This window comes from Salvia hispanica, chromosome 3 (genome assembly GCF_029641045.1).
Source record: "Salvia hispanica isolate PSC_SH4W2 chromosome 3, Shi_PSC_v1, whole genome shotgun sequence".
Taxonomy (NCBI): domain Eukaryota; kingdom Viridiplantae; phylum Streptophyta; class Magnoliopsida; order Lamiales; family Lamiaceae; genus Salvia; species Salvia hispanica.
In genome coordinates, this window is record NC_142694.1 from 31,530,041 (window position 1) to 31,551,797 (window position 21,757).

General features: G+C 36.1%; 3 protein-coding genes and 1 pseudogene across 3 annotated transcripts; 3 read left to right on the forward strand and 1 right to left on the reverse strand.

The window, feature by feature from the left end:
- The first annotated feature begins 65 nt into the window (after positions 1-65).
- LOC125211799 (interactor of constitutive active ROPs 5-like) lies at positions 66-3,471 on the forward strand. The gene is made up of 4 exons (XM_048111735.2): positions 66-284; positions 1,396-1,451; positions 1,624-1,795; positions 1,943-3,471. Exons 2-4 carry the CDS (start codon positions 1,432-1,434, stop codon positions 3,206-3,208), a joined length of 1,458 nt encoding a protein of 485 aa, XP_047967692.1. The 5' UTR covers positions 66-284; positions 1,396-1,431; the 3' UTR covers positions 3,209-3,471.
- A 641-nt stretch (positions 3,472-4,112) lies between these two features.
- LOC125210712 (small ribosomal subunit protein uS12-like) lies at positions 4,113-5,803 on the forward strand. Its single transcript, XM_048110288.2, has 4 exons — positions 4,113-4,217; positions 4,985-5,140; positions 5,241-5,367; positions 5,457-5,803. Exons 1-4 carry the CDS (start codon positions 4,213-4,215, stop codon positions 5,595-5,597), a joined length of 429 nt encoding a protein of 142 aa, XP_047966245.1. The 5' UTR covers positions 4,113-4,212; the 3' UTR covers positions 5,598-5,803.
- A 254-nt stretch (positions 5,804-6,057) lies between these two features.
- Positions 6,058-11,938, reverse strand: LOC125209130 (uncharacterized). The gene is made up of 8 exons (XM_048108739.2): positions 11,720-11,938; positions 11,159-11,320; positions 10,810-11,079; positions 10,606-10,643; positions 10,396-10,521; positions 9,644-9,794; positions 8,896-9,563; positions 6,058-8,690 (listed from the first exon to the last, which is right to left on the reverse strand). Exons 1-8 carry the CDS (start codon positions 11,793-11,795, stop codon positions 6,342-6,344), a joined length of 3,840 nt encoding a protein of 1,279 aa, XP_047964696.1. The 5' UTR covers positions 11,796-11,938; the 3' UTR covers positions 6,058-6,341.
- A 5,801-nt stretch (positions 11,939-17,739) lies between these two features.
- Positions 17,740-19,110, forward strand: LOC148930576 (zinc finger BED domain-containing protein RICESLEEPER 2-like; annotated as a pseudogene).
- The last annotated feature ends 2,647 nt before the right edge of the window (positions 19,111-21,757 follow it).

Genomic DNA, 21,757 nt, shown 5'->3' on the forward strand with positions numbered 1-21,757 from the left:
ATAATTATTTATGGTATATTCTGGCTGCCTGAATTAATCAAAACCAAAAATCGGAATCCAAACAGCACCTTCTCTCACTTCCAAAAATAGACAAGGAGGAGAGCAAGAAAGAGAGAGCCAAAGACTCGGGAACAGCATCACCAGCCAGCGATTGAACACATTGTCCGAATCCATCTCTCTCTCTCTCTCTTGAGCTCTTCACTCATTACTGTGTTTCATCTCTCCACACACTGTAGGGTTTTTCTCTCGTCATTTCTATTGGAATTTTGAGAAGCTTCCAAGTGGTGAGTGAGTGACTTTGCTGTCTTTGCATTCAACAATGCCGGCAGTTTTGTTGTTGCACAGAGCTTCTTTTCTTCCAAAAAAGCAATCTTTTTGCCAGAACTCTCTCTCTGTTTTTGTGGAATGCTTTTAATTTGGTTATTCTATGGAATGGGAGGGGGATTATGTTGTTGATTTTGCAATGTGAAGTGGGAAGTTTGGTGTTGAAGCATTTAATCAAATGTTTATGATTCAAGATGAGTTTTTTATCACTCTTTTTTCCAGAAATCCATCTCTATCTCTCTCTGTTTTTGTGGAATACTTTTAATTTGATTATATTTTTGTAATGGGAGGGGAATTTGTTGTTGGTTTTGCAATGTGATGTTAGGTTCCAATCAAAATTTTATGATTCAAGATGAGTTTTTTATTACTCTTTGCTGTGTGTTTGTGTGTGTGGTGGATCATGAATTTTCATTTCATTTTTATTTTCTTTGGGATGTCAATTTTTGCTTCTGCAGACCTAAACATGGGAGTAAATGCTTGATACAACTCACTACTTCATTGAAGGCATCAATAACTCTCTCTCTCTCTCTCTCTCTCTCTCTCAAGGTGTAAAAGTTTAAATGATTTATATGATATTATGCTTTCTTGTGGTCTTGTAGATATATCTCCACTTTAGAAAAATAATGCTACTAATAATTGCTTGTTCTTTAGCATAAAGCAATTCAATAAATAGGCATCAAATTCCATCTGCCTCACAATGTGAAGGTTTATAGCAACTTTACTCAATTATGGATTGCTTTGTTATCAGTTGTTATCCTTAAACAGTTGAAATTGTGGAGTGAAAATAAAGGAAAATATTTGGAAAGTGATACACTGGCCTTTGATGTTGCTGCTTTGTTATATCTCATCTCTGTCACTTCTTTGCTTTTTACTATTTTCATTTTTCACACTTTTTCCTCTTTTACTTTGGGTATGGTTGGTGGGAGTGGAGTTTGTTTCTCTGGTTTCCCTTTAAAGGGATAGCATTGCTTATCTCTTTAGTAGTTTGGTTTGCCTGTTCGACTCAAAAATCGACTACTAATGGTTGCATTTTCTCAGTCATGATCCTTAAACATGTGCCTATCTTTGCAGCGCCTTAGCTAGCTTCGCCTGCTGAGATCGTACGTTATGCAGACCACTAAACCGAGGTAATGTAGCTTATGTATGAACGCGTTTTTTGTATGGATATGGTGTGGTGAAAGCATTGGTGTAGCTTTTTTGAATCCCATTTTGCTTGTTTTTTGATTGTCTTGTGCTTCATGAAGTTGATACTTATGTTTGAGACATTTTTATGGTTTTGTGTGTTTTATTTGAGTGTAGGCCGGGCTCTCTCGACGTCTTTCCAAAGCTGTCTCCTGCCACACCTCGTGCAGCTCGGAAGCTCAAAACTCCTGGATCAGATCCGGATTCGTTTTCATCACCAAAGAGCAAGACACCCAAGGATATGAGTCCTAAAGTTGTTGGGAAGTCTCCACGAAGCCCGGCAATGGAGGTGCGTATACCTTTCGATTCGAGCATCCAAATTTCATCGACAACGGACATGTTTAGTTTTGATTAACAGAAGATGCAAGTAGTAATGTGCATTTGTTTATCTATGCTGATGATGTAATGATTTGGACTTACTTTTGTCGTGTCGTAGAAAAAGAGAGCACCGAGCAGGGTGTCCGACTCGGAGGCTCAGCTGCAGGACGAGCTGAAGAAGGCGAAGGAGGAGCTGAGCTCGTCCGAGTCATTGAAGAAAAAGGCTCAGCAGGAGGCGGACGAGGTTAACAAGCAGCTTGCAGCTATGTCGTCTAAGCTCGAGGAAACGCAGAACCAGCTGAAGGAGCTCTCGGACTCTGAGGAGGCTCGGGTGCAGGAGCTGCGTAAGGTGTCTCAGGACCGAGACAAAGTCTGGCAGTCGGAACTGGAAGCTGTGCAGAAGCAGCACTCGATGGACTCTTCTGCGTTGGCTTCTGCCCTGAACGAGACGCAGAAGCTGAAGCTCCAGCTGGATCGGGTGACTGATTCCGAAGCCTCCCAAGCTAGGGAGATTCGGAGGCTGAGAGACGAGCTCACAGAGGCTCTTGAGTTGGTCGAGAAGCTCGAGAAAGAGTTGAATGATAGCAGAGAATCGGAATGTCAGGCGATTGAGGAAGCTGGCAAGGCTCTAATGCTGCTGGAAGTCGTGAAGACGACTGAGGAAGCTCTGCGGTTGGAGCATGCCAACGCCAACGTCTCGTTGCTGGCTGAGGCGGAGGACGCGAGGAACAAAGCAGACGCGCTTGAGGAGCTTGTCAGCAAACTCAACGGTGATGAACACGCCTCTGATGGTCTGAAACGCGAAGCAGACGAGCTAAGGGGCGCGCTTGAGGCTGCCGAGAGGAGGTACCAAGACCAGTACCTCCAGAGCACGTTGCAGATCAGAGACGCGTACGAGCTTGTGCAGCACGTGGAGTCAGAGTCGCTGCAGAGAGAATCCGAGCTGGTGGAGGCGCTGAACGAGTCTCGCGTTGAGATCGAGGTACTGAAGGCGAAACTGATTGAGAAGGGAAAGGAAAAGTCAGAATCCGAGCTGGAAGCGATGCAAACGAGCATAATGGAAAAAGAGGCTGAAAACGAGGCTCTAAAATCCGAGATCTTGAGAAGGGAGAAGGCGAGAGACGAGGTGGATGCTGCGAACGCGGAGATGGAGGGGGAGATGAGGAGGCTGAAGGTGCAGTCGGAGCAGTGGAGGAAGGCGGCTGAGGCAGCGGCCGCCATGCTGTCCAACGGGAAGTGTGTCGAGAGGACGGGATCGTTGGGCTACGACATGGTTGGTGGGAAAGTAGGCTCAGAAGAGACAGATGGGGAGTCTCCTAAGAAGAAAAATGGGAATATGCTGAGGAAGATTGGTGTGTTGCTGAAGAAAGGGCAACATAAATGAAGTTGTTTAAGGTTTTGTTTCATTGTTTTGAATAATTGATGCAGTTCTTGATTTTGATCACTTTGTGACTTTTTATAGACATATTCTTGTCTGAAATTTGTAGGAGAATTAGTGCAGATGGTTATCTAGATGTAATAATCTTGTATAGTTGATATGGTCAACTGTTATGAACACTCTCTCTCCCCCCGGAGAAAAAATGTGGCGTGCTACGTCTGAATTTATTGACATGATATTTACGTGTAAGGAATTAAAGACGTGATTAACTAGGTGTATTAAACAAGATTAATTTATAGTCTCACATCATGCATATTTTCTTGCAAATTCAAGATTATGAGACCGTTGATAAAAATGTCAAAGTTATGATATAACCAAATATTTTTTTAAATTACGAGATTGATCTGAAATTGGTCCAACTTTTGATATTCTCGCAATATGCCTTTTTATTAACACGTGTCATATTTAAGTGCATTATATCATAGGACACATGTTATAATAAAAGAATAAAGACCAAGAAAGAATAAAATAGAGAAGTGAAAAAGATTATAAAGTACTACCTACTAGTAATTATGTTATGCATTTTACTAAAAAAATTGAAATGACTCAATTTAGGTGAGACGCTACGGAGGAAATATCAATCAAGAATCTTAAACTTTTTATCAATAATTATTGTCATTTATATGGCGATTATATAAACTCAAACCTTTGATTTATCGGTAGAAGGGATACGTGTACTATATGAATTATGATGCACTCTTTCATCAAATAAAAAATTATAGTAATTATTAAAATATGAGTAAGCGACATAATATTGCAAAAAAACCAATAAAATTCGAGCACTCCACAAAGCCCAATTATTAAAAGTCCCCTCATTATGGGCTTAAAAGCCCAATATGAAAATTGAGCTCCTATTTATTATGTCGTCAAATTAGGGTTTTACGCCATTCGCTCAAGCTAAAAGTTGCAGGCGCTACTCTCCGTTTCTGCGTTTTCAAAAATCAGCAACAATGGGGTATGTTAATTCATCTTCTTTATCCAATTCTAGCTTAATTATCCTTATGTTTCCTTGATGTGTATCTTTCGCTCTTTGAAGAAGCTTTTTTGCTCAGTTTTCTATTTATGTTTGTTTGCAATGATTCAGTTCGTGTTTTTTTGGATAAGAGAAGGCTCTGAGATTTCTAATCGCATGAAATTTTTGGATGGGAAAGTGATTTAGGGAAGATTTTGGTTGATGTTGGTTTCATTCAGATCTGTCTCATGTATAGATTATGTATGTTTATCTGCAAATTTATGTGCTTGTGTTTAATTTCGTTTGCGCCAACCTATTAGTTTTAGATTTGTAATCTGATTCATAGCTGGTTGTGAAAAGAGTTTATAATCAGTGGATTTCTAAGGCTCTTTTTTGTCATAGTTGATTAACTCTTTAAATTGGAAAGTTTTGTATGGATTTCTAGTGAGATTGGAGCTTTTGGTTCAAAATTGTTAGATAATTTTATATGGTTTCTAGACAAGTACATGGAATCGATTGGTATGTACAATGATCATAGCTCGATACACTGAGGTTACCAAAGATTAGCTCGTTACGAATGCGGTGTCAAACCTTTCTAAAGATTAAAAAAGGTTTTCACTGATGGCTGTAATTCACTTGTTGGCTTCGTGGTAGTTTCTGTCTCTTGTTGTATTTATTCCATGGAAAATGCAACTGAATTCATTAAACACTGGTTACCATGCAATTTTGGTTTTTGTGACTGGTTCTCGTTCTTACCAACCATTTTATAGAAAGACACGTGGAATGGGAGCCGGGCGCAAGCTCAAGTCCCACCGCAGAACGCAGAGGTGGGCTGACAAGTCATACAAGAAGTCTCACCTTGGAAATGAATGGAAAAAGCCATTTGCTGGTTCGTCACATGCTAAGGGCATCGTGCTGGAGAAGATGTGAGATTCCATATCTGAAGTCAAATGATTTTATTCTACCTACGCATATTCTGTTTGTGAGTAATTGAAACTGACATAAAATCTTTTTCTGTGTTTGCAGAGGCATTGAAGCTAAGCAGCCTAACTCTGCCATTCGTAAGTGTGCTAGGGTTCAGCTCATTAAGAACGGAAAGAAGATTGCTGCCTTCGTACCTAACGATGGTTGCTTAAACTACATCGAAGAAAATGTGGGTTTCCATTACTAGTTACTCTATCTTTTGGATTATCATTGATTGTTCTTCATCTTCTCTGGCTAAACTTTATTTTATATGTACAGGATGAAGTATTGATTGCCGGATTTGGAAGGAAGGGTCATGCTGTGGGAGATATTCCCGGGGTTAGATTTAAGGTGGTGAAAGTATCGGGCGTTTCCCTCCTTGCCCTTTTCAAGGAGAAGAAGGAGAAGCCTAGGTCTTAAGTGATTTTGCTACTAATGTTTCTGATGAAATGCTGAATCTTGGTTTTACTTTTTTTTTTTGTCTTCAGTTTATGTCAAACTTCTATTTCGTTATATGTAAGAGTTCATGAACAAGCATTCAGTGAATTTTGTTGGCTATTTTTAGTTTCAAGTTCGATTGGATATTTTGGTGATCAGAATTTTAAGTCATTTAGATATATTCTCTAGTTCTCGTCTCATTTATACCTTTTGAGTTTTTAAATTCTTTTTCTATTAGTTATATACAAAAAAAGTTAGGCTCTCCTTGTATTTTATTCAATCTCCAAAAATTTTAAGTTCCAAAAATTCAAAACAAATCAATTTTTTCAAGTATAGGAATTTGAGTATTTGACAAACTAGAATTTCATGCAAACATAAAAACAGCTATGTCTTAATGTACATTGTTCGTAGTGTTATTAGAAACATAGAATCTACAAAAACATTCACAACCAAATCTCCCAAATAGCCTGTTATGTAAATCCAATTGATTTGTGTTGGAAATCTTATATGCAAATCAATCAACAGCAGTAAGATCAAATCTAAGACATTTTTTGAGTACTGAGAAAACAAAAAGAAAGTAAGAGAACATGTGTTGGCAACTCATAAATAGAAATAAATCCTTCTCTTTGTGCCTGTTCTTCCCAAGTCGATGTCGAGCGAAAATGGCTTCATTTGCATCATGAGCAACCTTCACTGATTCTGATTGAACTGAGAACAAAGTCTAGATCAGCTGTTCTCTTTCTCCTCAGAAGAAGGCAATGCATTCTCTGCTACTGTGACCTGGATAACCACCTCTGTAGACTTCTCAACACATTCGTTACTGCAGGAGAAATTCTTTAAAGCAAACGGAGTTCTGTGTACTACGGCTTCGGAGGCAGCTGCAGTTGAATAGAGTGCACATTCTGATGTATCACTAACAAGTTGACAGCTCGGTTCCTGATATTTTTGATATACACCTGTGTTCTCCTCTGTTGATCCTCCTTGCCCTTCACATTTAGTAGGAGGATCATTTTCCTTCTTTGTTGCTCCAGAGGCTGGAATCAAATTCTTCTTAGGCTCATCCTTGATTAGACCATCGTCAGTTTGAAAGATATATCCTGAACCTGAAGAAGGCAATGTAATGCTTATATTTTGTTCAACTGCAACTTGGATAGCCAGCTCTGTTGGGGTATTAACACATTCGCTGCCACAGGAGACATTCTTGAGAGAAATAGGTGAACTGCAGGCTGCAGCCTCGGAGGCAGCTGCAGTAGAAGAGAGCGGGGTTCTGTTTACTGCAGCCTCGGGGGCAACTGCAGCAGAATAAAGTGCACATTCTGATGAATCACTAACAAGTTGACAGTTAGGCTCCTGATCTTTTTGATGTACGCCTTTATTCTCTTCTGTTAATCCTCCTTCCCCTTCACATTTAGTAGGATTATTTTCCTTCTCTGTTGCTCCAGAGGTTGGAGTCAAATTCTTCTCAGGCTCGTCGTCCATGATTAAACCATCGTCAGTTTGTACAATATCTTCTGAACCTGAAGAAGGTAATGCAACGCTTATATTTTCTGCAACTCCAACTGGGATAACCAGCTCTGTTGAGTTATCAACACATTCACTGCGATAGGAGAAATTCTTGAGAGAAGTAGGTGATCTGCAGGCAGCCTCGGATGCAGTTTCAGTAGAAGAGAGCACAGATTCTTTACTGCTGGAGAAATTCTTTAAAGCAAATGGGGTTCTGTGTACTACAGCCTTGGAGGAAGCTGCAGTTGAATAGAGTGCACATTCTGATGTATCACTATTGTTCTCTTCTGTTAATCCTCTCTTCCCTTGACATTTAGTAGGATCATTATCCTTCTCTGTTGCTCCAGAGTTTGGAATCAAATTCTTCTTAGGCTCGTCCTTGTTTATTAGACCATCATCAATTTGTACAAAATGTTCTAAACCTGAAGAAGGCAATGCAACACTTATATTTTCTGCAACTGCTACCGGGATAACCAGCTCTGTTGGGTTATCAACACATTCGCTACCACAGGAGAAATTGTTGAGAGAAGTAGGTGATCTGCAGGCTGCAGCCTCGGACGCAGCTGCAGTAGAATAGAGTGCACATTCTGATGTATCACTAACAAGTTGACAGTTCGGCTCCTGATGTATGCCTTTGTTCCCTTCGGTTAATCCTCCTCCCATTTCACATTTGGTAGTATCATTTTCCTTTGTTCCAGAGGTTGGAATCAAATTCTTCTCAGGCTCGTCCTTGATTAGATCACTGTCAATTTGTACAATACATTCTGAACCTGAAGAAGGCAATACAACACTTATATCTTCTGCAACTGCAACCGGGATAACCAGTTCTGTTGGACTATCACAGGAGAAATCGTTGACAGAAATAGCTGATCTGCGGGCTGCAGCCTCGGAGGCAGCTGCAGTAGAAGAGAACGCACATTCTGATGCATCAGTAGGAAGCTGACAGTTTGGCTCGAGAATTTTTTCACATATGCCTGTCTTGTCTCCAGTGACCCCTTCCTCTGGATAATTAGCAGGATCTTCATCTTTCTTTACTGCTTCATAAGTTGAAACTGAGTTCATCTTAAGCTCATCCATCATAACCAGACCATCCCCAATTTGACTGAGAGATTCTGATTCCAAAGCATTGTTACCATCAGCAGTAGCAGTTTTGATATCCTCAAGCGTCATGTTTTTAGTCAACCTCAATTTGCCTAAGTTGTCTATGTCATCAGCACCTGCATCTGTGGCAACTTCGATATAAGCCTGAACTTCCACTGCTTCTTGATAAGTTTCTCCAATTCCACTAGTTTTAACTCCAGCAGATAAGCTAGAAGAATTAGTCTCATCCATTGAAGCACTAGATGCTTTTACCAAACCATGTGACTTTTCATGAGATGGGGAAGGGGATGCAGCCTTTGGAGACTTTAAGTTAGCCAAAGAAGTTGGCATTCTAGCCGTTGGAACCTTTGCACTTTTCAGTTTCCCATTTGAGCTTCGAGTTGGAGTGGATGCAGCAGCACCATTCTTGGGAATCACAGGGTGCAATGTAGATTGAGAGCGCTGATTTCCATCAGGAGTGCGAGACGATGACTGCAGATGGAAGTCATAACATTTTAGCAATATAGCTAAGGAAGTGATCCATGAAAAGAAAAGCTAAAAGTGTTCCAGTTGCAGACAGTTGTGAGCAAATTACATGACATAAGCATCAACTACGGGTAAAGGATAAGTGGATTCATAATTTCATGCATAACTATGTCCATTAATGTTAAGAAATGTTAAAGAGGTGAGGACTAACCCCATCAAAATAGCCAAATTTCGTTGATGGCAATCGTAATCCTGATGGTATGATAGGAACCTGAAGGGTACCGGATGTTGCTGTGGATTTTTTTGAAGTGTTGCAAGTTGAGATAGCTCCCCGGATTCCTTGTCTTTCAGCCTTTCGACCGGCTACCATATGCCTTGGATCCGAACGCAGGTTATCACCATCCACTGACCTACAAGAACTGGTATCTATACTGCTCCTTGAGTTACTAGATCGTAGGTTGGCCACAGAAGATGTTGTTGATGACACTGAAGACCAGTCACTAATTGAACTGGCTGGTGAGACACTTGAGGAAATCTTAGTAGACTTTAGATAAGCTGAAAGATTGGAAGCTGGCAGTTTGTTCTTTGGTAGAGCTCTTGATGGAGTATTAGGGATGGAACCAGATGGGCCAGGACCACTGGTGGTGCTTTTGCCAAGATTCCGTCTTGCAACCATAAGTGTAGGTTTAGTAGCTTTGCCAGAGGATGTGTTAATAGAGCTGTCACTTGAAGTAGAGGACCTTGTCGAAGGCACATTACTTGTAGTTGAAGAGCCTACTGAAGAAAACTTTGATGATACAGCAGGCTTTGGCTGCACCTTTCTTGTACCACCTAATGCCGATACTTTGGGTGGCTGAGTGACTTTGCCAGGGACAGATCCTGTCAAGTTAACAATGTCAGAATCAGGAAATGCTTCATGATCAAAACATAATGTTCTTAACAGTTAACCCTTTTGTTACCTTGTCTAGAGCTTCCAAATTCAGGTTTGAGACGACTAGTCCCAACAGACTCTCGCTTTGCTGCAGTTGAGGAGGGAACAGAACTGCTAATGGTTTTGAGTCGTTTGGGAACGACTGAATTCATCTCTCCAGATTTACCAGTAGATCCAGCCTAATTGATATGGTTCGTGTCAATTATTTAAGTTACAGTTCACTTCGGAGCATGCAAAGGCACAAATCTATCAAGTCTAAAGATCATGTAGCCCTTGTAATTCAATTAGCATAACTACAACCAGTGCCCTTATCAACCATTTCATATGACTAGCAAAACAGTATGCGTGGTGCATGTAAAAGTTATGAGTTTAAAAAAAAAGTAATCTAAATTAATTTTGTTACATTTCTTTTAAAAACTGATACAAAAGGATATATCCTATGGAGTATCAAATAAATAAAACCTACAAATAGCAAAATGTTTTACAATATTATCCTCGTAAGTTGAAATATGCAAGGATGTTAAGTATACCGAATTTTGTAAGGATAGACACTTTCATAATAGTGATAGACTAGAATAGTAAAATGGCTAGTGATCTGAAAAGAAACAACAGAAATATAGCATATAGACAGCGAGTGTATGTTCACAATGTTAAGCATTTAAGTTTGTCAGGATGTGAACGTAAGCAAGGTAAGTCAAATTTCCTTTTTGAATATAATAGTTAGAAGCGGCTTCAAAGCTGTAATTTTTCCACAAATATGCAATAACATGGCAACATCACCTGTGATTGAGCAGGATTCGGCTTGATTGGTCTTCCTGGTGCTAGCTTCCCAATTGGTTTAAGCTGAGGTTTTGATGTTCGGACAGTCTGCAGGCCACTAGTTTTCTTGAGACATGGTTTTGGGCACTGCACATTTGAAGTAGAGGGACCAAGTTTAAAACAATCAAGAAACTCAATTTCAATCAGTAACTTCTTGGTTAACAGCCTTACCTTATTTTGAGGAGAAACACAATCTTCCTTCTTGGGGGCTGCATTTGAATATAATATTAGTATTATATGCAAAATTTGGAGCCCAATACATGAACAAGTTAATCAAAATTCAAAAGACATGATCATAAACCAAGCTGAACAGATCTTTGTTGTATAAGAGCTGAAAAAAGACTGGAAAATCACAAATAGAAACATCTTGCTTACATGAAAGGGCTGTGCCATCTAGCACCATAGCTGGTAGCTTACGGCTTGAATTAGTGAAGTTGGATGCTTTCTTACTGGATCTTTGGATGGAAGCTCTAATGTCCATAAACAAATCATCCTCATTGCTTTCTAGAGTCAAACAATCACTTTGAAGAGTGGAGATAGACTCAGTTGACCCTGTAAGGTCTTCTTGAATCCCTGGTAACATATGCTTTTCCTTTTTATCTGGTTTGGTAATCATGCTCGACAATTCTTCTGCGTCTAGCACTCCTGAAAGTTCAGAAAAGTATACTATAAATCGAGTTCCAAAAAACTGAATTCTATACAGGCTGGGAATTTGACAGATTACCTGCACTTGTAAAGAAGGCACTGTCCCAGGCTAGGCTTTTTCGCATGTTATACCTTCCATTTCTTTGCTTTCTTTCAGGTTCTGACGACTCATGCAGTTCGGGCAAGCGATCATTCACATCAAAGCCAACACTATCACCTACTTTTATAGCATCCACAGTTTCTGCAATGTTTCAAAGTCAATGCTTATAGCAAACAAATTCAATCAAAAATAGTTACAAACAAATCCTTGCTAGCTAAACACAAAATGAAAACTCTATAGCAGACTACGAAATTAACACTGCTACTGTAAAATACCCTGATTTTACTCACAGTTCATGATTTTTGCCTCATTGGCATAAGTTAGGGTACTTCATTTGAATTAAATACTGCTCAATCTCTTAATTTAATTATTTATCGGCAAGCATGACCAGAAAGTGAGTCTATTAATCCCCAAACCTAAACTGAATAAGGAAACTAACACCATCGCAGCTCCAGCGCCTCAAAACTAGAATTACTCTACACATGAATAGATTCTAATACGATAATAATAATGAGAAGCCATAAAGTTAAAGACAAAAACCTGGGAGCTGAAAATCCCCAATGAGATCGTCGGCTTCAAGTTCGAGATCAATCTCCTGACACTCACCGATCTCCATTTTTTCCGATGAATCGAAGAAATGGACTCCTATCTGCTCCGCGAGCTCCTTGTTTCGATCTAGATCTTGGATTTGAAGTGTCAACAATGATTGAGTGGGAGAATTTGGAGAGAGAAGAGCGCAAAACGAGCTAGTTTTTTGAATTGTGGAGTAGGCGGTTTTCTGAAAATGGATTTTTTTTATTATTTTCTAAAGAAAAGCGCTTTGTTTATTACGTAATAGTCCTTTATGTTTCAGTAAATTGATTTAAGCCCCCTATTCACATCCAAATTCCAAATTCGAAGGCCAAACTCTTTTTACGCATGGCTTCGTTATTGAAGGAAAATTTAAAATTAATTGAGAATTAAAAAATTGACATAGTCGTTGTGACTCGTATTATTTCATTTTGTTTATTTTGTATGGATCAATAACTCTAAATTGTTACTCCTCCAAAATATGAGTCACACTTAGGGATGTCAATCGGGCTAACCCGTTCGGGTTCGGGCCAATCCACTCGGGTTACCGGACTATTCGGGTTATGGATTTTTCGGGTTAAAAATTTTCAACCCTAACCCTAAACCGCCGGGTTTTGGGCTAATCCATCGGGCTATTCAGGCCTAAAAGCTTTCGAAAATAATTTCTTGCATCAAAATTTTCTTCTATAAAATGATTTAAAGTTTTAGATACTTTTTTTCTTTTTAGTTAGAATCATATAAAATCTTCATATTTTCATAGTATTCTACAATAATACTTGGATAGAAGCATTTCATCTCGATCAACTACTGCATAAATTAAAACTTGTGTTTGTGTCATTATTTTAGCATTGTTCGTAACTAATTCTTTGTGAAAATTAAAAATCACATCTTACATTAATCATTTTAAAATGATAAATATATTAAGATTTTGATGAGTTATTTTTTAATTTTGTCTTGATTGGCTTTGGTGGTGGTAAGACACTAGTGGCAGATGATGGGACAGTGGAATAATGAGTTGGGATGGAACTTGAAAGCTGATATTTTGGGATTGAGTGGAAAAATATAGAATGAAAATTGAATAAGACTAATGATTACGTAGAAATATTGAAGATTCAAAAATATATAAAAAAAACCCCTAAACTTAATAATTTTTAATTAAAAGTTACAACCCATCGGGCCAACCCGCAATCCGTTCGAGCCAACCCGTTTAACCCGTTTTGTATTCGGGTAATAAAATTACAACCCTAACCCGCTCATTTTACCGGTTTGTTCGGGCCGGCCCACGGGTTTCGGGTTGAATTGACATCCCTAGTCACACTTCATCATATTGGTTCTTCCTATAATAAGAGTCACACTTCATTTTTACCATGAATGGTAAGTAGGTCTTACATTCCACTAACTCACTTCACTCATATTTTATTATAAAAAAACTAAGTATAAAAAAATGATTCTCATACTATTCTATTAACTTTTCCAACCCACTATATTTTATGGAGTATTTCTTAAAATTCATGCCCGCAATAAGAATGACTCCTATTGTGGGCAATGACGTATCCACCTTGGAACAAAGGGGTACAACTGTACCTCCAAATTAGAATACTAATACCATATATTGAGATACTTTTATTGAAAGGCTCCTTTGGACAAGTGGTTGTGCTTCCCATTTTCAAAGCTTAGGGTCAGAGTTTGAATCTTCTCTATTGCCCAATCTTTAGTTTAGATTTCTGCACCTTTTTTTATTCATTCTTTGATTTCTATACTTTTTATTTTCTCAATTCTTTTATTTTTAATTCTAACAATTAAACTTTCTATATCATTTTACTTATTTCAAATCTTTTTCAGTTTTGTTTTGTTAATACAATTTGTTTACTTTTTTCATGTTTTATTTTATTCAAACAATTAAAAGTACTATAGCCTTTTACTTTAAAAATAATGGATTTATTTTTTTGGTTTAGTTTTTTTCAAAAATTGAAAGAATAGATGTATACTTTTTTTTTGCTAAATCAATAGAAATAATAAGTTTATATACTTCTTAATTTAATTCTCAACTAATAAAAAAATTACTTATAAACTATTTTAACAATGGTGTAGCAATTATATTCATATCTATACGAAACATTTATAACTAATAAAATATCTATATATTTTATTTTCTATAATAATAGATATTTTTCTTAAATTATTTATTTTCACAAGGTTCACCTCTAAAAACTAGTACTATTATCTTATAAAAAGTGATTAAAACGTTACTCAAATATTTTATGTCCAAAAAAATTATTTCTAAACTATATAATTTCTTGTTTAGTCGTTATATTCGCCTCTATACAAGACATTTGTATTTAAGACAATGAAAAAGATTGTTCAGATATTTTTTCGTATCCCCTAATCTAAAATCCTGGATACGCCACTGATTGTGAGACGGATGGAGTACTATTTAATAACAGAAGAAATAGTAATACTGTGAAATTTTACACAAAAAATTACTACTACGAAAAGATGTTTATATAACAATGATATGCTTTTATTACTTTTATACATTTCTTTTAGTTTTAAATTTTCTTCCTAAATCTTCTATATTTGCACTCTTTCATTTTCATGTTTATTTCTTTTCGGAACCACGAGTAATAATAATTTTTTTATTACTAAATTATTTATCAATAACTCATATTCATATTCTAATGGCTCATTTCATATAAGTGATTAATATATTTATGACTTTATACAAAGATTTTTTTTTTTAATATTTAAAAAATGCATATTCTTATGAAATAGATTAAAATTAATATATTTATGACTTTATACAAAGATTTTTTTTTTAATATTTAAAAAATGCATATTCTTATGAAATAGATTAAAAAAAGAGTGCATTCTCTCGTGGGATGTATGAAGTGCCTCTTTAATAAACTAAGGTTGCGTTTGGTAGCTATGTTTCGCTGAGATAAGAAAGTAATCTGGGTTTATTTGTGTGTTTGGTAGTTATGTTACCAAACATAGTAGCCCGTGTTTTATATCCGGCCCGCACAAAGCCCAACCAAAATCCTATGTTTTAATCATATTTGTAACTACCCAAAATCCTATGTTATTTATCATGGAAGCCTAGTTAATTTAGCAAAATACAATTATACCCATCAAAATGTTAACCCTAAACCAAAAAGGAAAAAGAACTCAGACACAATCTCTTCTTCACAACAATAGCGATTGAGAGTTCATTCTAAATTCTCTCAATCTGCCTACTTCCCGGCGGCGCCCAAATTCTGAATCTCTTCCGGCGACTCCATTTTTGAATCAAGGTTAGGATGTTTGTAATTATTCTTCTAGATTTTTCGGGAATACCCACAAAAAATTGCTGCTCGACGCCTCACCCTCACCCTCACCCTGCTGTGTTATTTGTGCAAATGGATATGTAAAATACTACACTGGTATAAAGGCTATGAAAACACAGCTGAACACTTTATCCAAGCAACTCCGAACAACATTTAAGCCTGTAACTACATATTCTCGCTGCTCAAGCTCGACGCCCTAGTTTCGATTCCGATCAGCTTTCGTTCGCCACCGTCTGTGCAATTATCTGATTCTTCTCCATTAGTTCAAATTGAATTTTTTTTTTTTCAGATTTCCATTTGATTTTATGTGTATTTCTTTTCCTGATGAAAATAGAGGTTGTGTGTGGTTGCAAGAGTCCCACCAAATTCAGATCTTTCCAAGAGAAAAATACACATCAAAGCATTCTTCTAGAGCTCACCTCTAGTCATTTTGTTGTGTTCCTATGTCTATTTTTCCCAATTATTGAGAAAAAGTTGCCCAACTGTGATATCTAAAAGTTGAGCATTCATATTGTAGAAAATCAGCAACAACCGATAGCAGCTCTCAGTAGGGCTGGGTAAAAATACCGAAATACCGAAATACCGCCCTTATCGTACCGAAAAAATACCGAAAATACCGAATTTTCGGTATACCGCAATTTTCGGTAAGGTATGATACCTTATCGATTTATTTCGGTAGGGTAACGGTATGAATTTTCATATACCGGGGTATACCGGGGTATACCGAAAATATGGTATATACCGTTATTTTAGGTATATACCGTAATTTTAGGTATATATCGAAAATATGGTATATACCGATATAAATATATATGCTTAAATTATATCAAGTAAATTCATACCAAAGAAATCAAATCTTTACATGTAGAAATCAAATCTTTTCAAACAAATACAGTATATGATTTTAGTTAAATAAGTACCTAGTATATATTATAATTCACAATTCTACATATCTTTTACATGTAGAAATCAAATCTTTTCAAACAAATATATGACTTTAGTTAAATAAGTACTACGTATATATTATAATTGACAACCATTAAACCCTAATCTACCATCTTCCTCCTGCAATCTCATATTCTGATATACATTCACGCTGCAAGAGAGTCTTACTCCTTTCATTCTTCGGAGTTTGGATCTTACATCATGGATCCATCTTCACAACTCGCTATCATCGACCCTTCCCGCTCTTGTCAGTCAAGGTATCGTATCTTTTCTGTTAAAGATTGTAGTTTATTTATTTAAATTTTTGTGTATTATCATTATGCATAAACTGCCCATAACTGAGACTAATTTCTCTTCGTAGATATTAAGCAGTTGCCTAATCTGCATTCTCAATACATGGATTACATGAATATGAATCATAGCTGCGAATAAACGAGAAATATAAATTGTACTCAAAATTTAATTAATAGTTGGTGCTGCAATAGAAACATGGAGTATTTATTTTACTTTTTTCTTATTCCAACTTTTAGTGGTGACAGATTATACGTTTCTTACTTCTATTTAATTATTTCTATGAATACAAAAATCTCGTTATTATCCTATACAAGTATATCATTATCATTTTTTACTCCTCTGCTAATACCAAGAATAGAATAAATAGTAGAAAAAAATTTATTTATGAATGATACATGTATTTCCATGTGTCAAAATTTGCATCAGTAGGTCATATTGTTCTTATTTTCTCATCATTTAATGTAGGTAATTATTTCTCATAGTTCAGTTTAGTTACCGATCATAGCTTAATTAAAACAATATTGTTTGTTGTTATTTTTTCAGGAAGGAATCTGAACCACCAAAGACACCCGATAATTCAACAAATGATGATGGTACAAGTCGAAAGCGAGCACTAGAAGATTCGGTAGAAAAACCTCCTCTGCCTTCTAAAAGAAAAAGCGGAAGCCCATATTGGGATCACTGTGTAAAAGCAACAAGGAAATTGAGTAATGGCACGACACAACAAATAGGAATATGCAACTATTGCAAAACCGAAATACCAGCTGTTAGTGGGAGTACTAGCGGATTGAAAAATCATTTAGTGAAGAGGTGTAAGAAGTGTCCGTTATATGATGGCTCTTGTGAGAAAGGTCAAACCATGTTGACGAATGAGACTATGGGGCAACGAAGTCAAATAGTTGCTCACACTTTTAATCAGAAAAAGTGTGAACTGAAGCTCACTGAATATGTTATTATAGATGAAGTATCCTTTCGAGCTGTTGAAGGGAAGGGATTTGTTGCTCTGCTGCATGAAGCACAACCGAGATTTCGAATTCCTGATCGAAAGAAAGTTGCAGGTATGATTTATACTTTATTTTTAGAGGAGAAGAAGAAGATTCAAAATGTGCTTAATGGATTAAGGGTGAGCATTACCACTGATACTTGGACTTCGATTCAAAACATAAATTATATGGTCATTACAGCCCACTTTTTAGATAGTGATTGGAAGTTGCACAAGAGAATAATTAACTTTTCAAAAATCACAAGTCATGTAGGGGAAGAAATTGGCAAGATGATTGAGGTTTGTTTGAGGGAATGGGGGATAGAAAAAGTATTTTCGATTGTAGTTGATAATGTATCTTCCAATGACAGTGCGATTGATTACTTGAAAAGAAGAATGAGAATTGAAAAAACATTGATGTTTGATGGGAAATATTTGCACTTGAGATGTGCTTGTCATATACTGAACTTAATTGTTAAGGATGGCTTGAAAGAGCTCAATTATTCAATTAAGTCTATTAGGAATGCAGTTGTGTTTCTTCATTCTTCTCCTTCTAGGTTGAACAAATTTAGGGAGTTTGCGATATTAGCCAAGTTTTCTAGTGTGTCAACGGTACCCATGGATGTGAAAACTAGGTGGAATTCAACCTATAAAATGCTTGACGTTGCATTGAAGTATAGAAGGGTATTTGAAAGGATGGCCGAGGAATGGGTTCCATTTATGAAATACTTTCGCGACAAAGATGAAAAGGGTAAAGAAAGGATGGGGCCTCCAAATGCAGAGGATTGGGAGAATGCAAAAGCATTTGTACACTTCCTCAAAAATTTCTATGTTGCTACTTTAGAGTTAAGTGCATCAAAAACTCCGACATCTCATTTGATTTCACTTTCAATGTTTGCTATACAAATTGAGATCGAGAAAAAGTGTCATGATGATTCGGATCTTACTCTTTCAAAGGTTGCAAAAGCAATGAAGGTCAAATTTGACAAATATTGGGGGGATTGGAATAAAATGAATCCGTTGATTTTTATTGCCAATGTCCTAGATCCGAGGAACAAGCTTAAAACGCTAAAAGTTAGCGTTAAGAAATTAAGAGTTAAGAGCAGAGTGGATGAACAAGAGCTTCAAGAGTTATGTGACCGATTCAAAAATGATTTGATAACTTTGTGGGTAGAGTATAAAGGGGTGAATGATACGTTGTCCACCCAGAGGCCGCTCCTTGAACATGCAGACGATAATGACACCATTGACCAATGTGGTTTGCATCTTTTTGATGATATTTATAGTGGAGTGCAAGAAGAAGTTTCTCAAGATCAGCTTAAACAAATATCCAACGAAGTAGATAAGTACCTAGCCGATGAGATGGAGCAGCGGTCTAATCTTTCTTTTAATCTTTTGGATTGGTGGAAAGTAAATGGAACTAAGTATCCAATCCTTTCACTCATCGCAAAGGATATCTTTGCAATTCCAAGCTCAACGGTTGCTAGTGAATCTGCTTTTAGCTTGGGTAAAAGGGTTGTGGATCCTTTTAGAACTAGTTTGAGTCCAAAAATGGTGGAGGCATTGGTGTGTACCAATGATTGGCTCAAGGCAGATGATTTCAGCTTATATAAGGATCCAACCGACGATGATCTTGATTTGTATCGAGAAATTGAAGATATTGAAAAGAGTAAGTGTTTTTTTAATATACCTTATTAATTTTTCTTTTCTTACATATATATTATATATATAAAAATGCATTGATGGTTTTTGTAGATGCAAACTTGAGCCAAGAAGATGAACAGTTGCTGGGGGATCCATTTTTATCTGCTAATTGATCCAACACACAATAATATACCATGAACGGAGGTCAGAATTTAATCTTTACTAAATACGTATATATGTTAAAGCTCTTTAACTTTTCATTCTTAAATTGGATCTATGTAATTTTATTGGCTATAGTTAAAAATTGTGAATCATGATTTTAATGTTCATTTTTAAAAAGAGTTATGTGTTTATGTGGTTTGTTTGTTATTTACGCATCTAAGTCTATTTAGATTGTGGCAAGTAGTATATATTTCATATGGTTTATTGAGTTAATAATTTAGTTTACTGAAAATTGTTTAAACTTTACAAATGCAGGTTTATGATGAGAAATTGAAGGACAATAGAGACTGCAAGAAATGAAGATGATATTAAGATACTACTACTTTATGTTTTGATATGATATTGAACGTTGTGTGATTTGAAGTTTAATTGTTGCAGTTTTTTTAACATTATTTGAATATGTTTGAGTTTTATTAAATTGGATGTTTTCTAAGTATTTTGAAATATTATTTTCATTGTTTTTGTATTTAGAATTATTTGCAAAATACTGAGATTTTGGTATGTCATATCGTAGTTCAATATAACGTAAAACTCTGGTATACCGCAAAAGTAAGGTATACCGAACTTCGGTACGGTATACCGAAAATGAGGTACGGTATCGGTATTGAAATTCATCATACCGAAAATAAGGTATACCGAAGTTCGGTATGCCGAAAATTTTGGTAAGGTAAAGGTATGACTTTTTCGCATACCGTGTTTACGGTAAGGTATACGGTATGGTGGTTTCGGTAAGGTATACCTTACCTACCCACCCCTAGCTCTCAGTGAGATGGACATTCTGTTTGCAAGAGAGAAGGGCAACAACAGCATGATGATAGTTTTAGTCATTAAGTTAAATTAACAGGGATAATTTAGACAATTCTAATTTTTATCGTTATTGTAACTTGTTGTACCAAACAATTAAATAGGATAACTCACAATTATCTTTAGCTACCAAACACCCCATCAAGATAAATTAACTAATCAAAACTATGATTATTATCATAATGGTATCATGTCTAGTTGAAACATGACATAGCTACCAAACGAGCCCTAAAAGTCTGGAAATATTACACCTTCTTTATACTCTCTCCGGCCTCCGCCCCACAAGAGTATGTGTTTTTAGTTGGACATGAATTTTAATACTACATAATTGTCAAAGTAAGCAATAGATAGAAATAAAAAATAATTTAAATATTGTTAGTGAAAAATGAGCTCACTTCAATAAAGAGAAAAAAGTTTTTAAAATTAAAAAATACATGCGCTTTTAGGATAGACTAAAAAAGAGCGTATACTCTCGTGTAGGGAGTATCTTAAAAGTCTGGAAACATTACATCAACTTATGTGATCATACATACCATATGCACACCTAATATAAACCTTAATTCTAACAAATATTAAGGTATATTTAATCTTTGTATATATCTCGCCAATTAGTAGATTATAGTACTAGTAGTTCTTGTTATCTATTGGGCTTAGAGTTTTGCTATATTTAGGGTCTGGCCCATTATAAAACAATTATATATATACTCCATCCGTTCCTGAAAATTTATCACATATTTCCAGTTCCATTCGTTCTACAAAAGTCGTCATATTTCACTTTATACCATTTTTGTTAGTGAATCATGCATTCTATTAATTCACTCTCACTCGCATTTTATTATAAAATTAATATTTAAAAATAAGATCTACATTCCACTAACTTTTTCAACATACTTTTCATTATTTTTTTAAAATTTATGTCTGGTCAAAATGTGACAAAATTTAAGAGACGGAGGGAGCAGTAGTTCCTATCTCAAGTAGACTTTCGTTGAAAATATTCAATATTAAGCACTAAAACAACATTGGATATGAAGTACTATTACATCACCATCGTCCTGCCTCCATCGTTAAAACAAAAATCTAAGAAAACATGATAGATAGTCAAGAATTTTTTAAGAGTAGTGAAAAAGTGAAAGAGACAAGAAAGTTAAAGAGCATTGTCAACATCAAATTAAATCAAGCATAGTGGCTAAGGCTAAAGCTAGGTCCCTTTTATATGGGGAGGGAGAATGACACCTCACAACATATACAGTGTCCACATTTTTCACCTTCATTTTTACTGACTCCAATAATGCTCTCACTTGTCCAGTCCATTTTCACTCACTCGAAGTAATAATGGGATTACACATTGATGGTAGGCAATGGCATTGTGGGTAAAAAAGGTTGCTTTGACGGTAAATTTCTATATTTTCGTCAAATTTGATATAAAAAAAATTTATGCTAAAAACTTTAACTTGAAAATCTGTGCAATTCGAAAAGTTACTACTTTTAAAATCACTTCCAAAGGTTATGAAAAATACTAGTAAAAAATTATGATTTTTAATACTAATTCCCCCTATTTTTAAATTATGCAATTATAAATATGGTCTGAATTTACAACTAAACAATTGATTTGGTCTGACTTTGCAATAAATCAAGATTTTGACATAGACATAGCTTGATGACTTATGTGGCGCTGTCAGGCGTCAAACAGAACGTATCACATTTCAGATTGTGAACAACGTTATTAAATTAAATAAATTCATTTGTTGAATTGGTTTCTATCGCTAAAGGAAGGAAACGAGAAACTAAAAAGAA

Bases quoted from the DNA above. Each gene is read 5' to 3' on its own strand.
- LOC125211799 (XM_048111735.2), top strand. From the start codon at position 1,432: ATGCAGACCACTAAACCGAG. The intron at 1,452-1,623 runs GTAATGTAGCTT...ATTTGAGTGTAG, and splicing joins ATGCAGACCACTAAACCGAG to GCCGGGCTCTCTCGACGTCT. The intron at 1,796-1,942 runs GTGCGTATACCT...GTCGTGTCGTAG, and splicing joins CACGAAGCCCGGCAATGGAG to AAAAAGAGAGCACCGAGCAG.
- LOC125210712 (XM_048110288.2), top strand. The intron at 5,141-5,240 runs GTGAGATTCCAT...CTGTGTTTGCAG, and splicing joins GGCATCGTGCTGGAGAAGAT to AGGCATTGAAGCTAAGCAGC. The intron at 5,368-5,456 runs GTGGGTTTCCAT...TTATATGTACAG, and splicing joins TAAACTACATCGAAGAAAAT to GATGAAGTATTGATTGCCGG.
- LOC125209130 (XM_048108739.2), bottom strand. From the start codon at position 11,795: ATGGAGATCGGTGAGTGTCAGGAGATTGATCTCGAACTTGAAGCCGAC. The intron at 11,321-11,719 runs GTTTTTGTCTTT...GAAACATTGCAG, and splicing joins TGGGGATTTTCAGCTCCCAG to AAACTGTGGATGCTATAAAA. The intron at 9,795-10,395 runs GTGATGTTGCCA...CATATCAATTAG, and splicing joins CGAATCCTGCTCAATCACAG to GCTGGATCTACTGGTAAATC.